At 46.3% G+C, this 24,344-nt stretch overlaps 1 protein-coding gene across 1 annotated transcript in view; it reads left to right on the top strand.

Annotated features, from left to right (window-relative positions):
- The window catches only part of C1QL3 (complement C1q like 3), a 68,981-nt gene extending 53,363 nt beyond the window's left edge, over positions 1–15,618 (top strand). Inside the window, exon 2 of the mRNA XM_073677457.1 lies at positions 12,905–15,618. Within this exon, the coding sequence (XP_073533558.1) occupies positions 12,905–13,084 (180 nt within the window). The 3' untranslated portion in view covers positions 13,085–15,618. The remainder of the gene's footprint in view (positions 1–12,904) is intronic.
- Positions 15,619–24,344: the final 8,726 nt, after the last annotated feature.

The following is a 24,344-nucleotide window of genomic DNA, read 5'->3' as shown; positions in this document are numbered from 1 at the left end:
CGGGGGTCCGTCTACCTCCGAGCAAGTCCAGCATTCGATCAGGACCACGCACCAGAGTGTTCCTGAACTACAGACCTCATCCTCTCCCATCTGTGTGTGTGTAGATAGGCCGGGTCTCCCTCTGAGCTCCTCTCAGAACAAGGGCACGGGTGGCAGCTCCGCTCCTTCCGATACCCGGTGGGATCCTCAGGGCCTACCGGGCTTTCCCAACCAGGACATGGAGTAGCAAGGTCGGGTGTCGGGGGCCGGTACCCCTCTTGCAGCCGGAATCCCTCTGAATAGATCAGGTAGGCGAGGACAGGTGGTGTACACCGCTCCGTCTGCATCCTCCCCGGGACCCATTTGCTGGGAGCTACACTCTAGAGCTCTGGGCCTTCTTGCTCATGGTCCTTGTCCGGGCTGAGATATTCCTTATCTCCCGCCTGCCCATCGTCCGAAGGCCTAGGGACTAGGGCCGTGTCTCCATCCCCCGCAGGTCCACACAGGATCCACTTTCAGGGTAGGAAATCACAGTACATGACAGCCAGTAGATTTGACTAACAAAGACCAAGAACCAAGATGGCTTTTTATTAAATATTAAATTTACAGTGTCACTAAATTGTGAGTCCTCCACCCTCACCCACTAACTGGTTCCTATCACTTTTGTGTTCCCCAGTCTCCCTGTAACCAGGAGGGCAGCACCTAGTGCATTCTAGCTCCCTCTGGTGGTGATGTGTTTTGTTGGATGTGAAGTAAGGGTCCTGATCATCACGCCGTCCTTACCTCAGTGGAGGAACACTACACTCCATTAAAGAAGTGCAGCATCCCTGTGGCGGTCGAACCCTCAGGGGCGTCACACACGCAGACTGAAAAGAGCCCCTGTGCAAGAACAGTATATGGGCCCTTTGCAGTCCAATATCTCATCTTAATGCACAATTTCACCTAATTTGGAAATAGAAATGGGCCCCCTAACTCTCGGGCCCCTGTTCAGCTGCACAGATTGCACTAATGATATGTCGGCCCCTGACTATAATAGATAGGGAGTGTATATGCCCTGCTTCCTCTCTGCTGCAAAGAGGCCGATAGAACATTGAAATGGGTCGTGGGCCACATTTAAAGCCCTCGCCCTCTTTTAGAATCTTTGAATGTTAGAATTGGAAGGGACCGCCAGGATCCTCGTGTCCAACCCCCTGTTTAATACAGGATTCACTAAACCATCTCAGACAGATGTCTGTCCAGCCTCTGTTTGAAGACTTCCATTGAAGGAGAACTCACCACCCCTTGTGGCAGCCTGTTCCACTCATTGATCACCCTCACTGTCAAAAAGTGTCTTCTAATATCTAATCTTCTCCCTTTCAGTTTCATTCCATTGCTTCTCATGTTTTCATATGGAAATCCGAATAAGGCCACAGCCCCACTATCAGTATTTGGTCAGTATTCGGTCAGTATTTTTTCTGAGGAGTGGGAGCCAAAACCAGGAGTGGGTGATAAATGCAGAATTGGTGACTTGTTTCTATTATACCTTTTCTCTGATTGTTCCTCACTTGGTTTTGCCTCCTACTCCTGAGAAAAATACTGACCAAATACTGATAGTGCGGCCGTGGCCTCAGGATGATCCATCTATACTGTGACATCCCTTCAGATATTTGTAGACAGCTATTACATCTTCTCTTTTTTGCGAGCTTAAACATTCCCAGATCCTTTAACCATTCCTCGTAGGACATAGTTTGCAGTCCGCTCACTATTCTGGTAGCTCTTCTCTCAACTTGCTCCAGTTTTTGTTATATTGACAGCTGCAGATGTAGTCCCTATGGTCCTTTTATATGGTACTAAAGTTGAGCAAGATTATTTGCAGGAATCCTAATCCAGCTGCCTTGTTGGTACTCCAAGGCCATCGGACTAGAGTCCTGCAAAATTACCTGCGAGATCCCCCGCGCCTCTTCTGATTTTTGGCCCCGGTGACAACATTACTTTGCGTTGCGGCACGTGCAGTTTACTAATCAGTAGAGGCTTCGGGAATGGCACAAGTATAGGAGCATTTATCCACGATCCGCTGCATGGTACCTACAAATGGCATAGGATGGAATAAATCAAGGCACAATTCTTCTCATCATCGGAGGTGCAATATGGACCCACATGCACAAGCCTTTGGTGCACAATGGCAGCTCACCTGCAGTATAACAGTAGATTCCCTTTAATATTGATCACAGCCGTTGATATCGGACAGAAGCGATGAAAGGCACATGTCTGAAATGTGACCTAGTTACAGGCACAGCCTTCTATCTGAATGTGGGTAACACCAGATACATGGCGAGGGATGAAAGCTAGAGACAGCGATACATCTTCGCTGAGTGTGTTCTGAACTCTTCTCCTATTACTTTGACTTGCGTGTTGGCAGGAAAGTTAAAGTGCGCGCACAACATGAGATATTTTTTGAAAATGTCTCAGAATCCAGATACTTTTATCAGACGTTCTAAGTTTAGTATTAAAGGGGGCGTTTGGATTTTTTTTTTCTCAATTTCTAATTTTTTCCAAGAAACCTAATTACTGTAGTAAATGAAACGTGCTCCAGCCTTGTTTATGAATAGATGTATTTCTCCGAGAACACACAATGTTAAGGGGGAAAGAAACTGAAAGAAAGAGTCTGATGGGACCTTATTCAAAGTATCAGGCAGTGATCACAGATAGAGCAAAGATGTTCTAAGTCGCCTCTTAGTTTCTAAAGAAGGTGGCTGACGACCAATATAGTTTCTTAAGGTTGAAACAAGAAACAATTCCATCAGGTTCAACCTATAAACGCCCAACATTGATCCAGAGGAAGAAAAAACCCCCCATGGGGCAGACTCTTATTGCCACACATTAGGGGACATTTCCTTTCTGATCCACACGGCAATCAGTCGAGTTCCCTGGATCAGCGTCTCATCACAAAATCTAATACTTATATCCTGTATTATTATATGTACCAAGAAAGGCATCTAGGCCCTCCTTCTTTTGATGAATCGGTCATTGCAACATCATACGGCAAAAAGTTTCATAGTTTCACTACTTATAAAGTAAAGAATAAATAGTGTCACTGCTCTTACAGTAAAGAATCTATAATCTCACTGCTCTTACAGTAAAGAATCTATAATCTCACTGCTTTTACAGTAAAGAATCCATAGTCTCACTGCTTGTACAATAAAGAATCCATAGTTCCACTGCTTCTACGGTAAAGAATTCATAGTTCTACTGCTTGTACAGTATAAGATTCATATTTTAACTGCTCTTACAGTAAAGAATCTATAATCTCACTGTAAAGAATCCATAGTTCCACTGCTTGTACAGTAAAGAATTCATATTTTAACTGCTCTGACATTAAAGAATTTATAATCTCTCTGTTTTACAGTAAAGAATCCATAGTCTCACTGCTTGTACAATAAAGAATCCATATTTCCACTGCTTCTACAGTAAAGAATTCATAGTTCCACTGTTTGCCCAGTAAATAATTCACATGTTAACTAAATCCATATTCTCAGTAAAGAATTCATACTTCCACCGCTCTTACAGTAAAGAATTCATACTTCCACCACTCTTACAGTAAAGAATTCATACTTCCACCGCTCTTACAGTAAAGAATTCATACTTCCACCACTCTTACAGTAAAGAATTCATACTTCCACCGCTCGTACAGTAAAGAATTCATACTTCCACCGCTCTAACAGTAAAGAATTCATAGTTTCATTGCTTTTAGAGTAAAGAATCTATAATATCACATCTCTTACAGTAACGAATACATCAAAAATACATTGCTTCTACAGTAAAGAATCCATAGTCTCACTGCTTGTATTATAAAGAATCTGTCAGCCTTTCCTCTAGATCTAGAGGATGCCCCCTTGTCACCGTCGCATCCCTAGGTGTAAAAAGATCATTATACAGATCTCTGTACTGTTCCCTCATATATTTGTACACTATAATAAGATCGCTCCTAAGCCTTCATTTTTCAAACTGAATAACCCTAATTTTGATAACCCATCTTCTGCAGTTCCCCCATCCCCTTAATAACCTTTGTCGCTCTTCTCTGCACCCGCTCTACTTCAGCTACTGTATGTCCTTATACACCAGAGCCCAAAATTGTACCCAGTATTCTAAGTGCGGCCACATTAGGGACTTGTATAGAGGCAAAACTATGTTCTCATCATGAGCATCTCTGCCTCTTTTAATGCATCCCAATATTTTATTTGCCTTGGCAGCAGCTGCCTGGCATTGGTCACTAAAGTGTACTTTGCCATCCACCCAAATCTTTTTCAGTTACCATTTTAGTTCCTACAGGCACTGATCCCTGTTACCCCTTTTTAAATATTTTTATAGTTTTTTTTTTTTTAGTTTTTTTTCCACTTTCTGTCACTTTTTTTTACTTTTCCACTTTGTTCCACTATGGGACTTTCACTTTTTGCAGGTTGATCGCTTGCATAGCATAGAGATGCAGCAGCATCTACTCACTGTACCATCAACAACAATGGGCACAGCAGTCAATATAATAGAGAGTGCAACTCATTTTGCATTTCATATATTTTGGTATTTGCTTATTGGCAGAGTTTCCAGGACGTCATGGTCATTCTGCTTTCTGTGTAGAATTTGCTTATTTGTGATCATTTGTCCATCAATTTAGGTATTGCTTCTGGTATCAGTGTCTCTTTGGGTTATTGTACCCTATTTGTGCGTTTTCTAGTCCTCTTCATTTCAAGGTCTTCTTCAATTGGTTTTATCAGTGTTTTGTTTGTATTGTGTTTACAATATAATAGAACAATTTATATATATATTTGGATGTGCACACTTTTTATTGTGTAGTTCCTTCTCTGATTTCTACACACATACGCACTTATACACACACACTAAGGGAGCTGCTTACTTTTTGTTGATCACATGGATATTAGCAGCAATATACTGACTTACAGTGGGTCCGGAAAGTATTCAGACCCCTTTAAATTTTTCACTCTTTGTTTCATTGCAGCCATTTGGTAAATTCTAAAAAGTTCATTTTTTTCTCATTAAAGTACACTCTGCACCCCATCTTGACTGAAAAAAAAAACAGAAATGTAGAAATTTTTGCAAATTTATTAAAAAAGAAAAACTGAAATATCACATGGTCATAAGTATTCAGACCCTTTGCTCAGTATTGAGTAGAAGCCTCCTTTTGAGCTAGTACAGCCATGAGTCTTCTTGGGAATACTTTCCGTACCGACTGTATTGTGAATGGTAGATCCTGTGTTACAGTTATATGAAAAAGTTTGGGCACCCCTATTAATCTTAAGCTTAATGTTTTATAAAAATTGGTGTTTTTGCTGCAGCTATTTCAGTTTGATCTATGTAATAACTGTTGGACACAGTAATGTTTCTGCCTTGAAATGAGGTTTATTGTACTAACAGAAAATGTGCAATCTGCATTCAAACAAAATTTGACCGGTGCATAAGTATGGGCACCCTTATTTTCTTGTTTTAAATACTCCTACCTACTTTTTACTGACTTACTAAAGCACTTTTTTTGGTTTTGTAACCTCATTGAGCTTTGAACTTCATAGCCAGGTGTATGCAATCATGAGAAAAGCTACTTAAAGTGGCCACTTTAAGTAGCAAGTTGTTCTCCTGTTTGAATCTCCTCTGAAGAGTGGCATCATGGGCTCCTCAAAACAACTGTCAAATGATCTGAAAACAAAGATTATTCAACATAGTTGTTCAGGGGAAGGATACAAAAAGCTGTCTCAGAGATTTAACCTGTCAGTTCCCACTGTGAGGAACATAGTAAGGAAATGGAAGAACACAGGGACAGTTCTTGTTAAGGCCAGAAGTGGCAGGCCAAGAAAAACATCAGAAAGGCAGAGAAGAAGAATGGTGAGATCAGTCAAGGACAATCCTCAGACCACCTCCAGAGAGCTTCAGCATCAACTTGCTGCAGATGGTGTCACTGAGCATCGGTCAACTATACAACGCACTTTGCACAAGGAGAAGCTGTATGGGAGAGTGATGCGAAAGAAGCCGTTTCTGCAAGCACGCCACAAACAGAGTCGGCTGAGGTATGCAGAAGCACATTTGGAGAAGCCAATTTCTTTTTGGAAGAAGGTCCTGTGGACTGAAGAAATCAAGATTGAGTTGTTTGGTCATACAAAAAGGCGTTATGCATGGCGGCAAAAAACCACAGCATTCCAAGAAAAACACTTGCTACCCACAGTAAAATTTGGTGGAGGTTCCATCATGCTTTGGGGCTGTGTGGCCAATGCTGGCACTGGGAATCTTGTTAAAGTTGAGGGACGCATGGATTCCACTCAGTATCAGCAGATTCTTGACAATAATGTTCAAGAATCAGTGACAAAGTTGAAGTTACGCAGGGGATGGATCTTTCAGCAAGACAATGATCCAAAACACCGCTCCAAATCTACTCAGGCATTCATGCAGAGGAACAATTACAATGTTCTGGAATGGCCATCCCAGTCCCCAGACCTGAATATCATTGAACACCTGTGGGATCATTAGAAGAGGGCTGTCCATGCTCGGCGACCATCAAACTTAACTGAACTGGAATTGTTTTGTAAAGAGGAATTGTCAAAAATACCTTCATCCAGGATCCAGGAACTCATTAAAAGCTACAGGAAGCGACTAGAGGCTGTTATTTTTGCAAAAGGAGGATCTACTAAATATTAATGTCACTTTTCTGGTGAGGTGCCCATACTTATGCACCTGTCAAATTTTGTTTCAAGGCAGATTGCACATTTTCTGTTAGTACAATAAACCTCATTTCAAGGCAGAAACATTACTGTGTCCAACAGTTATTACATAGATCAAGCTGAAATAGTTGCTGCAAAAACACCAATTTTTATAAAACATTAAGCTTAAGATTAATAGGGGTGCCCAAACTTTTTCATATAACTGCATCTACTGAATATAGAGGTGCTATCAGTCATTGTACAGGAGGGGGAGGAGGTGAGCTGTGATATCACCTATTGTGAATGGTGGATCCTGTTATTGTCACGCAAGATGTGGGAAAGACTAAGTGCAACACGAAGGGAAGAGGGGAAGGGAGCCCAGGTACTAGGGAAAGGGGGAGTGGAGACCTCCTAGGCTGATCTGATATCACCCTGTCTCCTATATTGGTTCCTCACCAATCACCGCACAGGAAGCTAAACCCTGTATTTCCCTAGAGCTTGGCCCTGGATAGCGAAGGGGGGAATGAGCACTAGTCAGTCCCCACTAACAACTAAAGACAACAAGGGACACAAACAGGGGGGAAAGTAACTTAGCTTGAGCCGACTTCAGAGAGATTACACTGCACGTCCTCCTAGCACCTGAGAGGAAGTAAGCAGACTGCAATAGCTCCAAGCCTTCACAAGGGAACATGTGAATATCACTGGCACCTCTCTGTAGCAAAGAAAGTATTTAAACACCCAGACTTGGGTGTCAATTAGCAGGAGGAAGGTAACCTCTGCGTCCTAGAGTGAGACAGATCTAAGAAGGTGTCTGTAATGCCAAACGAAGAGATCTTCTGCAACCAACTACAGGGTGACTGTCTGTCACATCTGACACACCCATTACAGTTATCTACTGTAATTAGAGGTATTATCAGTCATTATAGGAGGAAGTGAGCTGTGACATCACCTGCTGTGAATGGTGGATCCTGTATTATCATCTGTATATAGAGGTGTCATCAGTCATTGTACAGGAGGAGAAGGAGGCGAGCTGTGACATCACCTATAGTGAATGGTGGATCCTGTGTTATCTAATGTATATAGAGGTGTTATCAGTCATTGTACAGGAGGAGGAGGTGAGCTGTGACATCACCTATTGTGAATGGTGGATCCTGTGTTATCTACTGTATATATAGGTGTTATCAGTAATTATACAGGAGAAGGAAGTGAGCTGTGACATCACCTGTTGTGAATGGTGGATCCTGTATTATCATCTGTATATAGAAGTGTCATCAGTCATTGTACAGGAGGAGGAGGAGGCGGCGAGCTGTGACATCACCTATTGTGAATGGTGGATCCTGTGTTATCTAATGTACAGTACAGACCAAAAGTTTGGACACACCTTCTCATTTAAAGATTTTTCTGTATTTTCATGACTATGAAAATTGTACATTCACATTGAAGGCATCAAAACTATGAATTAACACATGTGGAATTATATACTTAACAAAAAAGGGTGAAACAACTGAAAATATGTCTTATATTCTAGGTTCTTCAGAGTAGCCACCTTTTGCTTTGATGACTGCTTTGCACACTCTTGGCATTCTCTTGATGAGCTTCAAGAGGTAGTCACCGGAAATGGTCTTCCAACAATCTTGAAGGAGTTCCCAGAGATGCTTAGCACTTGTTGACCCCTTTGCCTTCACTCTGCGGTCCAGCTCACCCCAAACCATCTCGATTGGGTTCAGGTCTGGTGACTGTGGAGGCCAGGTCATCTGGCGTAGCACCCCATCACTCTCCTTCTTGGTCAAATAGCCCTTACACAGCCTGGAGGTGTGTTTGGGGTCATTGTCCTGTTGAAAAATAAATGATGGTCCAACTAAACGCAAACCGGATGGAATAGCATGCCGCTGCAAGATGCTGTGGTAGCCATGCTGGTTCAGTATGCCTTCAATTTTGAATAAATCCCCAACAGTGTCACCAGCAAAGCACCCCCACACCATCACACCTCCTCCTCCATGCTTCACGGTGGGAACCAGGCATGCAGAGTCCATCCGTTCACCTTTTCTGCGTCGCACAAAGACACGGTGGTTGGAACCAAAGATCTCAAATTTGGACTCATCAGACCAAAGCACAGATTTCCACTGGTCTAATGTCCATTCCTTGTGTTCTTTAGCCCAAACAAGTCTCTTCTGCTTGTTGCCTGTCCTTAGCAGTGGTTTCCTAGCAGCTATTTTACCATGAAGGCCTGCTGCACAAAGTCTCCTCTTAACAGTTGTTGAAGAGATGTGTCTGCTGCTAGAACTCTGTGTGGCATTGACCTGGTCTCCAATCTGAGCTGCTGTTAACCTGCGATTTCTGAGGCTGGTGACTCGCATAAACTTATCCTCAGAAGCAAAGGAGACTCTTGGTCTTCCTTTCCTGGGGCGGTCCTCATGTGAGTCAGTTTCTTTGTAGCGCTTGATGGTTTTTGCAACTGCACTTGGGGACACTTTCAAAGTTTTCCCAATTTTTCGCACTGACTGACCTTCATTTCTTAAAGTAATGATGGCCACTCGTTTTTCTTTACTTAGCTGCTTTTTTTCTTGCCTTAATACAAATTCTAACAGTCTATTCAGTAGGACTATCAGCTGTGTATCCACCTGACTTCTGCACAACACAACTGATGGTCCCAACCCCATTTATAAGGCAAGAAATCCCACTTATTAAACCTGACAGGGTACACCTGTGAAGTGAAAACCATTTCCGGTGACTACCTCTTGAAGCTCATCAAGAGAATGCCAAGAGTGTGCAAAGCAGTCATCAAAGCAAAAGGTGGCTACTTTGAAGCACCTAGAATATTAGACATATTTTCAGTTGTTTCACACTTTTTTGTTAAGTATATAATTCCACATGTGTTAATTCATAGTTTTGATGGCTTCAGTGGGAATGTACAATTTTCATAGTCATGAAAATACAGAAAAAAATCTTTAAATGAGAAGGTGTGTCCAAACTTTTGGTCTGTACTGTATATAGAGGTGTTAACAGTCATTGTACAGGAGGAGGTGAGCTGTGATACCACCTATTGTGAATGGAGGATCCTGTGTTATCTACTGTATATAGAGATGTTGTCAGTCATTGTACAGGAGGAGGAGGTGAGCTGTGACATCACCTATTGTGAATGATGGATCCTGTGTTATCTACTGTATATAGAGGTGTTATCAGTCATTGTACAGGATGAGGAGGAGGTGAGCTGTGACATCATCTATTGTGAATGATGGAACCTGTGTTATCTATCGTATATAGAGGTGTTATCAGTCATTGTACAGGAGGAGGAGGTGAGCTGTGATATCACCTATAGTGAATGGAGGATCCTGTGTTATCTACTGTATATAGAGGTGTTATCAGTCATTGTTCAGGAGGGGGTGGAGGTGAGCTGTGACATCACCTATTGTGAATGGTGGATCCTGTGTTATCTACTGTATATAGAGGTGTTATCAGTCATTGTACAGGAGGAGGAGGTGAGCTGTGACATCAGCTATTGTGAATAGAGGATACTGTGTTATCTACTGTATACAGAGGTGTTATCAGTCATTGTACAGGAGGAGGAGGTGAGCTGTGACATCACCTATTGTGAATGGTGGCTCCTGTGTTATCACCTGTATATAGAGGTGTTATCAGTCATTGTACAGGAGGGGCAGGCGGTGAGCTGTGGTATTACCTATTGTGAGTGATGGAATCTGTATTATCTACTGTATATAGAGGTATTATCAGTCATTGTCATCCTGCCTTTAATGATAACCAGACTGCTGAAAAGTCTTCTTTACAGAACAGGAAGTTTGAGTCCAGCATTAAGCATAGTGGCCTTTGTAAAAATTGCAAGATTTCAGATTTTTTTTTAAATAAATATAGTGATATGAAAAATTGAAAAACAAACAAAACATTTAGATATAAAAGTTACGACTAAGAGTATGTCAGCCTTTCAGGGGTCGTGCTTCTAATGTTGATGCTGGATAACATGATGATCTGAACTGGGATCCTGAATTAAAATCTAACCTTCGATAACATCTACATGATGTTTATAGGTTTTCTCACGGTTTTGTGGGTTTTCTAATATTTTGCACGGCTAGTGAGAACAGTGGCTGATGAAAATCTCTGTACAGGGCGGCGGAATATGTTGTTTTCTATTGAAGGGCCATAAATAAAGTAAAGAAAGGATTTACAGTTCTGATTGTAAAGCTTTAAAGTTGAAAAAGTAATTTATAGTTACTCAAATTGAATTTATATAATGTCAAATATTTTCTTTTTGCCTTCTTCCATTCTGATGGATATTACTTTTTTTTCAGTATCAATTCTCATGGATACTGAATATATTTTCATCATGTTTTATATGCATATCAAATATTTATTCTTTTTAACATTTGTACTTTTTTTCCCCCCCGTACATAAACTAAACTTTTTTTTTTTTAAATCCCACTTGGGATATATAAGTTTAGGATTTTTTTTTTATTTTAAAACAGGGGTTTTAAGTTATAAAGACTTCATCCCAAAATTAACATTTATCTTCTTTCCACAGACCCGCTCCACAAGAATGGAGCGGCGGTGCTCATGCTGAATACCATTCCGTTGACTCGAGTTACACATGCGCACTATCATTCCCATAGACCCATAGAAGTGAATGGAGTGGTAGTGATGCATGTGCACAGCACTTTGAGGCTCCCACTGATGATACATTTATCATCTATCCTATTAGGAATACTTTTTTGGATAGCACCTCTAAATATACTCAGAGTCATCCTTAGGTTGAATAATGTCCTGCGGAGCCCCTTCTTTTTAGTGCCCCTCTAGCTTCTGCCATATGGTGGCCAAGTAATAATGGCCAAATAATACAATGTACAGGTAATTTATTGATTGTAGCTGGATCTTGTAAAGATGCCGTGTCATAGGTACATGAGCTAGGGGTGGGATCGGGGTGCAGGAAATGCCAGGTGCCCAGGAAATAAGGGGATGTGATGGGCTCTTTGCCAACACCCAAAGGCAGGCAGTGTGTGTGCAATTAATGTCTGACTCCCTTTAAAGGATATCCTGGCTCCACACACTGTGGGAGGCGACCTGGACTGGTAATGGTCACATTGTGTGTGTGATTGGCAAGTATCGAACATCGGTCCTTCTTAATAAGTAACTAAACTTTTATTGATTTGTGTTAGAAATTTTGTGCTGAACGGAAAGTTCTGAAACTTTGCAAATTACTTTATTAGAGGATTTGTCTTCATTCCAATAAAGAATTGAAAGCTGCTTCCAAACCCAGGCATTTACCCAATCTATTGGCCTTGTCTTTACCTGGACGATAAAGAAACAAGACAGAAGAAGAATTGATGCCTTCGAAATGCGGTGCTGGAGAAGGATGTTATCAATATAATGGATAGCAAGAACAAACAAATCAATTTTGGAACAAATCAAGCCAGACATGTCACTCGAAGCAAGGGTCACCAAGCTACAACTTGCCTACTTTGGACACATCATACGAAGAGAGCAATCACTGGAGAAGGACATCATGGTCAGAAGAATAGAAGGAACAAGGTGAAGAGGAGGACCAGCAACCCGATGGCTTGATACAATCAAGATAATGGTGGAGAAGACCCTGGTGGACCTATCTAGGCACAAGATCGATCCTCCGACAGATAGGTCATCCATCAAGTCGCCATGGCTCGATGTCAATTCAAAGAAGGCCGTTAAATAATAAATATAATTTTACTGCCTTTAGCTACAGTAATATCAGACTGTATTCATTTGGAGTACTGATGATGGCAGTAATGAGTCAGCTCAACACCAATGTCTCACTAAGTCTGGGGATGGAGATATCTCCCATGTCTCACTAACTGCCGCAGGAGATTGTTCTGATGAGCCCAGCACACGGAGGAGAAGACCCATCACTGCCATCATCTGTACTCCTATTGAGTATGTACTGATATCAATGCAGCTGAAGGCAGGGAAATAGACTGGGGAATAGCCGGGGTTTGGAAGCCGCTTACCTGCAATATTTTTTCTTTACAAGACAGAAAACAAATCCTCCAATAAAGTGATTTAAAAAGTTGCATAACTTTCCATGCTGGCCAAAATTAATAAAAAAAAATAATGAAAGTTTAGTTATTATTTAAGTGTTTTTCGCTGTGTAAAAACTGAAAAGATGGCGTCCATGTCAGTATGGGCCAATCCATATGAACACTGATATTACGTTGTAAGTTGGTCTATATGATCCGTATGATTCACTCTCGTTCTTCTTTTCTCAGGTCCGGGCGAGCGCAATCGCACAGGATGCCGACCAGAACTACGACTATGCCAGTAACAGTGTGGTCCTCCACCTGGAGCCCGGCGATGAAGTATATATAAAACTGGATGGTGGCAAAGCCCATGGCGGTAACAATAACAAATACAGCACGTTCTCGGGATTTATCATCTACGCTGACTGAGGATACCGCGCCGATGGAGAAAGACTCGTATCTTCCCATGTGTAGCCCTGTTGTGACAGATTCTTTGGGCTGCAGACTCTAAAGTGCTGGAAAGACACTTCTTATTAAGGACCCTACGCAGTATGGAGATCCACCGCTACCTAACTAACCTCTGTACACCTCAACAACCTATACATTCTACATATATACATATACGTCGTACAAGTTACACAGATGTGACACCCCTTACCACCAAAGCCGAAACTCCCTGTCTGTGCCTGTGTGAATGAAATCCTATACAATGCCGATTTTATATACAAAAAAAAAAGACAAAAAAGATCCTTAAATATATGGTATCAGTATCCTATATCCTTGCTGTTATACCCATGTGTCCGCTTTGGACTTTGTGAGTTGCCTGCCGGTGTTATGCTTGGACTTCATTAGTGCTATGGCGAGCGGGGGTCGTCCTCGTTTACTTGCGTTACGATAACGAGAGGGCAAAGTATCGGGAGAAAAGTGGAAGAGCCGGAGAGAGACCGATGGGAGGAAAGATGATAAAACTGTGAAGCTCCTATATATTCTGTTAATCACATTTTAAATGCATATATTGAAAAAATGAGAAGCGTCTACACCCATTCATATAAAGTTTATATTTAATACTCAGAAAGCGCCTTGTTTACTTCTATAGCCGATGCATACAGTAATAACTAGGGTCCTGGAGGGTAACTGAAGTTGCTTGACCCTAATGAAACATTTCCCATCATTTATCTTGTATCTGTACTGCTATTAGACGGGGGGAACCCCAGGGGGACATCCTACAGATGTAGCAGACACCAAATCATTGTTTTTTGCACCAAATGAATGTTTAGGCTACACAATATGGCCACTACTTAGCTTAAAGGGGTGGTCCAAAACTAATATTGAGTTTCATCCTAATTGTCTCTCTATTTATTTTAATAATATAATAGTTTTTCTAATATGGTTTAATTAAAAAGTCAATATCCTTCTCTTTCTAATCAAACTGCTTTATTTTATTTTTTAATTATTTTATTTTTAATATTTTACCCATCTATTGCGGATATTGGATATGCAAACTGCCAAAGCCTCTGTCACCACACTGAAACGAAGCATCATCAGTGATGTCTATTTCAGTGGCTGGGCTAGTCCCTGCTCTACTGAGCATGCGTCAGTTGTCAATTTCATTGTCAAGCTCCAGTAAGAGCTCCCTTCTTAGTGCACAGTGACAGTGCACTCCCTTGCCGGCTCTAATAAGAAGTGACGAGTCGGCAAGAGAGTGCATGGTCAGTGTGCATTGGAAGGAGAGAACCAAGCATGCAGAGACCAGCCCTGACCCTGAAAGTGCCATCTGTTTCAGGGGTGGGGATGGTCTCTGCTTGCCACGTTGTTTCCTAAGAATGTGCACTGACAGTGCACTTTCTTTTCGGCTAATCACTTCTATTTAGAGCTGGCGAGGGAGCGCACTGTCACTGTGCACCAAGAAGAATATTGTACAGTAAGAAGGGAGCTCGTACTGAGCATACATCGGAATTGCATGCATAGTAGAGCATGGACTAGTCTAGCCCCTGCAACGGGCATCACTGATGACTCTTCATTTCAGGGAGGAGGCAGGGGCTGCTTTTGCAGTGACTTCAACCTCTGCCATCTGATTTTATTCCCGCAGCTCTCCTGAGTATTTCAGCTTTTTTTTTTATTTCCCATACCCGCCATACAGTTCAAGAGATATGGGACTTTTTATTTATTGCTAGCTTTTATGGCTTTTTCCAAGGGGCTGGGGCTCACAGGTTAATAATAATGCAGAGCAGCCTAAAGCCACGTCCCCGAGGATCCTGTGAGCCACGTGTAAAGACCATGAAAACTAGCACTTAATAAAAAGGCTGAAGATTTTTTTTTGGAGGGCCACCAGTCTCACAAATAAAGTGCATAAGAAATAGAGCAAAGATCTGCAGGAGCAATTTTTGCGGCTGAGTGATAACCCTATGGATACTTTATTGGCGTCTGTCATCCAGTATCGGATATTGAACCAAAGGACGATTTAGGAGATTTTTCTTTATTTTTACTAATATATGGCAGTGAGTGAAACCCTATAAAGGAAGGTCTGGAAAAGAAGACTCAGAAACAAAGGCTTTGGTGAATTTTTCATGTCTGTACAGAACTTTGATCGATATCCCACTGTCCTGGAAGGAGAAGCTGCGAGGTTATAATGCACATACAGAAGTGCAGCTGAAAATTACTCTTCTGAGCCGACAGAGGAGATAGTCTAATGTTATTTTCAATGTTTTAATGAGGGTAAGAAGTAGGTTGCTTTGTACGCAGCGTCTTGCTGATTCACTTTATATCGATAGTTGTTTGTCCATTTTAGTTATTCTTTTCCAGATACATACATATAAAATATCTGATGGAATAAGAGCCACCATACTATCCAACTTTTCTAGGGTTCTGAATGGTAAAATGTCTTGTTTTTAAGGGGAAGGTGGTGCAGGGGAAGCATCTGCTGCAAAGAGGTGCAAAGCAGGATAAGAAAATTCAGTGCTGGTAAATTCTTGATATCATTATGCATTTGACGCGCCCCTGGGCCTGTGTCGCGCTGCGTTGCGCACGCGGGAGCTTACCCGGAGCCGGATCTGTTTAGGGTTGTAGTCTCGTGGCGGTGACCCGGTCCGTGCCCAGGGAGTCAAACTGGACGGCAGTCTGTTAGCGGTAGAAAACGGTTGATGACTACGCCACCCGTTGAATGCAGCCAGGGGGCTGCTGCTGCAGGGCAGACCGCTGAGGCCGGTGGAAGGATGGTGCAGCGTGATAGTATAACCCCCAACGGGAGGGGTATGGCCTCAGGGCAGCCGACGTGGATGATGGGGGTAGCAGGAACCACTCAGAGACGGTATGGTAGCGTTCAGGGTCTTTACTGATAACAACGATAGACCCTCCCGGAGTACTTGCTAGCGAACGGGGCCTGGTCAGTCCTTGAGCAGATGGGATCTCCCCTGGCCAGGCGTAGTTGTAGGCCTCCCAAGCTGACTGTACTCTTCTGGCTACCTTGCTAGAAGCTGATGTAAGTAGCCCACGTCCCTGAGTGTACCGTGTGGTGCTCACCCGTATGGCCGGTGACTCGGGGCCTTCGGGCTTCTGGGCCAGGGGACCTGAAATCCCCTGCCTGACGGATTCTGCTGCTGGGTAGAAGTTAGTCCCCACAGCCTCGGACTCCGGGTCCGGTAAAGAATCTTCTTAGTCAGGGCGAGCTCTTTAGCTGCCAGCCCCTGACTCCTTGTGACTCTGCTGCTTCCTATGCTGCTCTTGTCTCTGCTCTTCCTGGACTCAATCACTCTGCCTCAGCCCCGGGTTTATACAGGGGAAGTTCTTCCCCTCCCAAGGCTGGGCAGGAGGTGTGGCATGCACAGGATCCCTGACCAAAGGACCTCCCACCTGCTCTCAGACGTAATATCTCTATCACTGTGACAACCAGACCCCTGGGGTGTCACACTCCCCCCTAGTGAAATTTAGTACTCCGGGACTAAACATTTTTTAGAAAAATATAACAAGGTATATCAAAGAACAATAAAATACAATAAGGAAACACAATAAGATGGTCACGGATGTCCGCAACCGGGTGCAGTCTTTGAAGAAAAGCAAAGGTGTCCATTTCACCAACACAGGGAGACGTAACCAGGTAGGGGTCTGTCCTACCCCGAGTCCTTAACAGTCTCTAGTCCATCCTGGGTTACGCTCCAACTATATACAAAGGATTCCCGGTAAATCCACCGAAGACTCCTAAAAACAACTAGAAACACAAAATTACACACAAGCAACAATAAACAGGTAAACATTGTAAAACAACTTAAACATTTAGATCCTCCAACGTGCGGGTAACTGGCCTCTAGTGGCCCTAGTGGACCTACGGAGCTGACTGTCTGGCCCTGAACTACAGGGTGTAGGAGCTGTCAAGGGTAAACTGGGCAGCTGTCTACCGGCTCTTTGTCTCACTAGGGGTACGGCAGGCTCACTATAAGCAGAGGGTGGATTCTCCCGTTCCGCTTGGGTGGAGTCTTCTGCCTCCTGGACCGGCTGCTCTTCCAGCTCTACCCGTTGCTCCGTAGGTTCTTGGGATGATGGTTGGAGGAAGGTGAGTACGGGTACCACAACTGCACCATTGACTTGAGTCCAAGACCGAGGGAAGTCCCCGAGCACGGTACTAACCATATCTTCCCTTTCTTCCACGGGTCGATGGTCTTCCTGTTCCTCCTCAGGGTTCCTCAGTTGTTCGGGGCACTTCTTCAGGTGGTCCCGGGATACAATGGCTGTGGTTTCCCCTCCGTCTTTACTGATGGTACAGACCTTCGGGTTCTCGTGGCTTGAGGGCAGTACAGTGTACGGGTCCTTCTCCCACTGGTCGTCCAACTTGTGGAGCCGTCTCTTCCTCTTCAAGACCTGCTCTCCGGGTACCAGGGGAACAGCGGGAGCATACTGGTTGTAAGTCTTCTCTTGTCTTTCCCTAGCCTGACAAAGACTTCGCTCCACGCTCTCCTGTACTTTCCGGTACTGCTGCTGCCTCTCTGTGTCCCAGTCTGTTTCTGGTGAAGTGTCCTCGGGCGTCAGGACTCCCATTTCCAGGTCAACAGGTAACTTACCAGGTCTTGCCCTCATTAGGTAAGCCGGGGTACAGTTGGTGGAACCTACCGGGATGTGGTTGTATAGGTCCACCAGATCGGGCAACTTCTCAGGCCACAGACTGCGTTCTTCCAGGGGCAACGTTTTTAGAAGATCCATTACCACCTGGTTCATTTTTTCACAAAGTCCATTAGTTTGCGGATGGTAGGGTGTCGTCCTTATCTTCCGGCAGCCATACAGATTACAGAATTCCTGGAAGACCTCCGCTTCAAAGGCAGGTCCCTGGTCCGTCAGCACTTGGTCCGGGTACCCGTGTGGGCGGCAAAAGTGCTGCTGGAAGGCTCTAGCTGCTGTTCGAGCCGTTAAGTCCTTGACGGGGACGACAACCAGAAACCGGGAGTAATGATCCACGATGGTTAACGCGTAGACGTAGCCACTTCTGCTGGGGGTCAGTTTTACATGATCCAAGGCCACCAGTTCCAACGGTTGCCGGGTGACGATGGACTGCAGGGGAGTCTTCTGGCTGGCCCGGTCCTTCCTTCTCAGATTGCACGGGCCACAGTCTCTGCACCACTTCTCGATGGTTCCCCTCATGCCTACCCAGTGGAACCGCTCGCGCAGCAGGAACTCCAGCTTTTTCCACCCGAAGTGTCCAGCTCCGTCGTGGTATGCCTCCATCACCATGGCTGCGTCTCTTCGTGGCACCACTACTTGCCAGAGTAGTTCATGCGTCCTGGAGTTAACCATTCTGCGGCACAACTTCCCCTTGTAAAGGAACAGTCGACTCTTCTCTGCCCATAGTTGTTTGGCTTCCTCTGGAGCGTCTGATTCCAGGCTAGCCTCCGGGCGAGTCAGCATCTCCTTCACCAGTCGGACGGCAGGGTCGCTGTCTTGCGTTTCCGCCCAGTTGTAGTGAGGTAAGGGGTTCAACGTAGCAGCCTGCTTACTCCTTACCCGGTGGGAATACTGGATAGTCCCATGACGGTGGAACGCAGGGAGTTCAACTTCTTCCAGTCCCTCCGGATCTTCTCCTCCGTCCGGCAGGTTGGGCATCCTGGACAGGGCGTCCGCGTTGGTATTGGAGCGCCCTGCCCGGTATTTAATTGTGAACTCGTAGTTGGACAGACGGGCCATCCACCTCTGCTCCAGGGCACCGAGTCTTGCCGTGTCCAGGTGTGTCAGCGGGTTGTTATCCGTGTATACGGTGAACCGGGAAGAAGCGAGGTAATGCCTAAAGCGCTCGGTGACTGCCCATACCACGGCCAGGAACTCTAGCTTAAATGAGCTGTAATTTTCGGGGTTCCTTTCGGTGGGTCGCAGTTTTCGGCTGGCATAGGAGATTACTCGTTCTCTCCCCTGCTGAATCTGGGACAGTACGGCTCCTAGCCCGATGTTACTGGCGTCGGTGTAGAGGATGAAGGGCTGGCTATAGTCCGGGTACGCCAAGATTTCATCCCCCGTGAGGGCCATCTTCAGCTGGCGGAAGGACTCTTCTTCTAGCTTTTCCCATTTGAAGGGCGGCTTCTGGTTCTTGGCCTTCCGGGACTGGCCTATCAGGAGGTCCTGCATAGGTGCTGCCTTTTTGGTGAAACCGGGAATAAACCTTCGGTAGTAGCCTACCAACCCTAGGAACTGCCGCACTTCTTTTACGCTGGAGGGGCTTGGCCATCCCTTAATTGCGGTGATCTTATCGGGGTCGGGAGCCACTCCGTCAGCGCTCACCACGTGTCCCAGGTATTGCACCTTTGGTTTCAGGAGGTGACACTTGGAGGGTTTCACCTTTAGGCCGTAACTCGCCAGAGCTTCGAACACCTCCGCCAGGTGTTTCAGGTGGTCCTCATAAGTTTTGGAGTATACGATGACATCGTCCAGGTACAACAGGACCGTCTCGAAGTTTCTGTGGCCCAGACAGCACTCCATTAATCGTTGGAAGGTTCCTGGGGCGTTGCAGAGTCCGAACGGCATGCAGGTGAACTCGCTAAGTCCCATCGGGGTGGTGAATGCGGTCTTCTCCCGGTCCGCCTCTGCTACAGGAACCTGCCAGTACCCGCTAGTGAGATCCAAGGTAGAGAAGAAGTTAGCAGATCTTAAAGCAGCCAATGACTCCTCTATCCTTGGTAAGGGGTACGCATCCTTGTGTGTGATACGGTTGATTTTCCGGTAATCTACACACATCCTCATGGTGTTGTCTTTCTTTTTGACTAAAACTAGTGGGGCTGCCCAGGGGCTACAGCTATCCCGGATTACCCCAGCCTCCTTCATGTCTCTAAGCATCCCCTTGGCGTGTTGGTAATGTGCAGGGGGTACGGGTCGATACCTCTCTTTTATGGGAGGATGATCTCCCGTGGGGATGCGGTGTTCTACCCCCTTGACTCGCCCGAAGTCTAACGGGTGTTTACTAAACACTCTCTCATACTCTTGAACCACCCGATAGACTCCTTGTTTCTGGTGTGAGGGAGTGGAGTCAGTACCCAGATGTAGTTGCTGACACCAGTCCTCCATGTCTTTCTTAGAGCCGTTACCTTCCTCCGGGTGAGATGGAGGCAAGGGTTCCACAGATTGTATAGAATTTTGATTAGTGGTATATAATTTGGCTAGCGTGGCATACCGGGGCAGGTACACTTCCCTCTCCCCGATATTTATTATGCGAACGGGCACCCTCCCATGGCGTACATTGACCACCCCCCGTGCTGTCAAAATGGTGGGCCTACTGTCTGAGTAAACTGGTTCTACCATTGCCTGGTAATCTCTACCTCTCAGACCAATAGCTGCCCGGCACCAAATCATCATTTCACTTTTTGGGGGCATGGCAATAGGAAAAGGGTCACACATTCTTACGCTACCAATCTCACCGCCGGAGAGTTCCACTTGTTGCCGTTGCATCAGTGCCCGGATCTCTTTCTGGAGCACCCGCTGCTCGCCGGAGCTGGCATTCTTGGCAACCTGCTGTAAAAGGAAAATCACCTCTGCAAGACAATTTTCAATTACATTAGTTCCTAGAGTTATTTTTGGGTGACTCTCATGTTTGTCAATATCTACAATGATCAGTCCCTGTGCGGCCAGTTCGACTCTACCAATTTTGATGGTCACCTCTTTAAATCCGATCTGTGGCACGGGCTGACCATTGCTGGCGATGATACTCAAGTCGTCGTCAGGGTAGCGGGTAATATCCGAGTCATTCCAGTACTGCTTGAAGAGCACGTACGGGATGGTGGTGACCTGTGACCCGGTGTCCAGTAGGGCACTCATGGGAATGCCATCCAGTACCACAGGCAAGACTGGACGTCCTCCCACATATCTGTCGCGCCAGTTCGATGGGCCTGGTGATCTTTTTCCTGGGGGTTGGCCCTCTACCCCAGGTTGTGCCCGTTTAAAGAACAGTACCTTTCCATATGTCCGGGTTGACTGCAGCGGCGGCAGATGGGTCGTCCGTCCTCGCTGTATCGGTCACTGGGTCTTCCTCTGGCCGGTGGGGTCCTCCTTGGTCGACGCCACGGGATGTCCTCCGGTCCGGATGCCAGCTGGATCTTCCCTGGAGTGGAAACCTGTAAAGACTGCACAGTTCGGGTTAGCGCAGCAACGCTTTTAGCTAGCTCTTGGACCTGATGGTGTAGGTCTGGAGCCGGGTCATTGTCCAAAGCCTGCGCATCAGCTCCCACAGGCCCTGCTGACAAGGGCGCCGCCTCCTGGTAGTAAGTGGTAGTGGGGCGTCTGTGGGTCACAACGCCACCTGGTGCCGGTTCTCGGAGCACCCGGATGGCTCTGTCCTTGAACTGTGCAAATTCTAGATGAGGGTCCTGTAAGGCCATTGCCCGCAACTGGGTGCGGTGGGCATTGCAATATAAACCCTCTATAAATTGTTCGGTCAACAGCCTGTCCTCGTTTCCCACTCCATTAGGGTCGGTCTGCTTAATGGCCCTCAGGGCCTCTTGTAGGTTGAGTGCATAGTCCCTTATACTCTCATGCGCTCGCTGCTTGCACCCGTAGAATCTAAGTTTAATCTCGGCTGAGGTGCGGGTATCAAAGGTGTCCTTCAGCCGGGTTAGTATCCCTGCGACAGTCTTCCTCCCAGGTGGCCAGGATTTTACTTCCCTTTTGGCTGCCCCAGTTAGTTGGGCCACCAGGATGCTCACTTTTTGCTCTTCTGTGAGGGGGTACACCTGGAAGAGGCTATCCAGCTTTTCTCTAAAGTCATGCAGGGTATGTGACTCCCCTGAGTACTGGGGTAGCCAAGCTGCTCCCGGGATATAGGGCATGGTGAAGGGCATAACTGCAACAGCGGTAGCGCTGGCGGGGGTTGAGGCAGTGGAGCTCTCCTCCGTATCCGACATCTTCCTCCCCCCTAGTGGACCGTGGCCTACCTTGCGATGATCCTGTTCCGTAGGCCGCGGCTCCGCAGTGGATCGTCAGGGTTGAGGACCTTCCGTCGCGCTCCTGTGACGTCGGCGTCTGCTGGGCTCCTTCCAGGACCTTACGCAACGTCCGGACGTGAGGCGGGGCTTCAGTTCTCGCGCGCTTTCGGAGTCCACGCCCCTCTTCTTCCCGCGCGGCGTCCTCAAGATGGCGTCCAATGGCGGGAAAACTCCACGGATGGCGGGAAGAAGGCTGAAGATGGCGCCGGATGGCGGGAAACTTCACCGATGGCGGGAAGAAGGCTGAAGATGGCGCCGGATGGCGGGAATCTTCACCGATGGCGGGAATCTTCACCACTGGTAAGTTTGAACAGTCTTTGCTTTTCAGGCACGCAGTACCCGGTGGTTGCGGGCACGTGATCCTGCCGACTACGCCAAAGTTGACGCGCCCCTGGGCCTGTGTCGCGCTGCGTTGCGCACGCGGGAGCTTACCCGGAGCCGGATCTGTTTAGGGTTGTAGTCTCGTGGCGGTGACCCGGTCCGTGCCCAGGGAGTCAAACTGGACGGCAGTCTGTTAGCGGTAGAAAACGGTTGATGACTACGCCACCCGTTGAATGCAGCCAGGGGGCTGCTGCTGCAGGGCAGACCGCTGAGGCCGGTGGAAGGATGGTGCAGCGTGATAGTATAACCCCCAACGGGAGGGGTATGGCCTCAGGGCAGCCGACGTGGATGATGGGGGTAGCAGGAACCACTCAGAGACGGTATGGTAGCGTTCAGGGTCTTTACTGATAACAACGATAGACCCTCCCGGAGTACTTGCTAGCGAACGGGGCCTGGTCAGTCCTTGAGCAGATGGGATCTCCCCTGGCCAGGCGTAGTTGTAGGCCTCCCAAGCTGACTGTACTCTTCTGGCTACCTTGCTAGAAGCTGATGTAAGTAGCCCACGTCCCTGAGTGTACCGTGTGGTGCTCACCCGTATGGCCGGTGACTCGGGGCCTTCGGGCTTCTGGGCCAGGGGACCTGAAATCCCCTGCCTGACGGATTCTGCTGCTGGGTAGAAGTTAGTCCCCACAGCCTCGGACTCCGGGTCCGGTAAAGAATCTTCTTAGTCAGGGCGAGCTCTTTAGCTGCCAGCCCCTGACTCCTTGTGACTCTGCTGCTTCCTATGCTGCTCTTGTCTCTGCTCTTCCTGGACTCAATCACTCTGCCTCAGCCCCGGGTTTATACAGGGGAAGTTCTTCCCCTCCCAAGGCTGGGCAGGAGGTGTGGCATGCACAGGATCCCTGACCAAAGGACCTCCCACCTGCTCTCAGACGTAATATCTCTATCACTGTGACAACCAGACCCCTGGGGTGTCACACATTATTATACAGAACCTGTGTATATATCAAATTAAATAAAATTCTATCTCCTTGCAGCCACCACTAGTGGGAGCTCAGGAACTTAATGCATACAAGTGCTCCTGAGCTCCCTCTAGTGGTGACTTACTTAGTTTGAAAGTAAAATGGCCTTAAGGTTTGATCAGCTTAAAAATAGCAAAATCAGCATTACTTCATCTACTACCACTCCAGCGTCAGCTCTGCGCTGCTCCATCTACACCACGTGACCTTTGGGCCGCTCTACTTTCAATCAGGCAGCCATTTTAAAATGGAATAGAGATAAATACATTAATGATGAAGAAATAAATGGCAATAACCCTGGTGGTCAAGAGTCATGAAGGCTAAAAAGCGATATTCCTCGTATCCCAAGTGTTGTACAAAATGTGGTAATGACCATGGTGTTCAAGAATTGTGAAGAAATAAATGGTAATAACCCAGATGGTCAAGAGTCTAGTCATGAAGGTTGGGAGGACTACTGGGGCAATGCATACAATGTGGGAGGCCTACTGTGTGGCCATGCATAAAATGGGGGAGGCCTACTGTGGGGACCTGCATACAATCTGGGGGGCTACTGGGGACTCTGCCTACAGTGTGGGGGAGGCTACTGTGAGGCTATACAATGTGGGGGGCTACTAGAGGCCATGCATACAGTGTGAGAGAGGCTACCGGGGCACATGCATAGAATGTGGGCGAGGCTACTGGGGGCCATCCATACAATGTGGGAGGGCTACTTGGAGGCCATACAATGTGGGGGGCTACTAGAGGCCATGCATACAGTGTGGGAGAGGCTGCTGGGGGCCCTGTATACAATGTGGGGGGTTACTGGAATGCTGGGGGTCATGCTTACAGTATGGGGGGGGCTACTGGCAGCCATGCATACAATGTGGGTGGGCTAATGTGAGGCCATGCATAGTGTGTGTGTGGGGG

This window comes from Phyllobates terribilis, unplaced genomic scaffold, assembly GCF_046119375.1.
Source record: "Phyllobates terribilis strain yellow unplaced genomic scaffold, ASM4611937v1 Scaffold_4__5_contigs__length_816908805, whole genome shotgun sequence".
In the NCBI taxonomy this organism is placed as follows: Eukaryota; Metazoa; Chordata; class Amphibia; order Anura; family Dendrobatidae; genus Phyllobates; species Phyllobates terribilis.
This window is presented reverse-complemented; position numbering and strand designations above follow the sequence as displayed.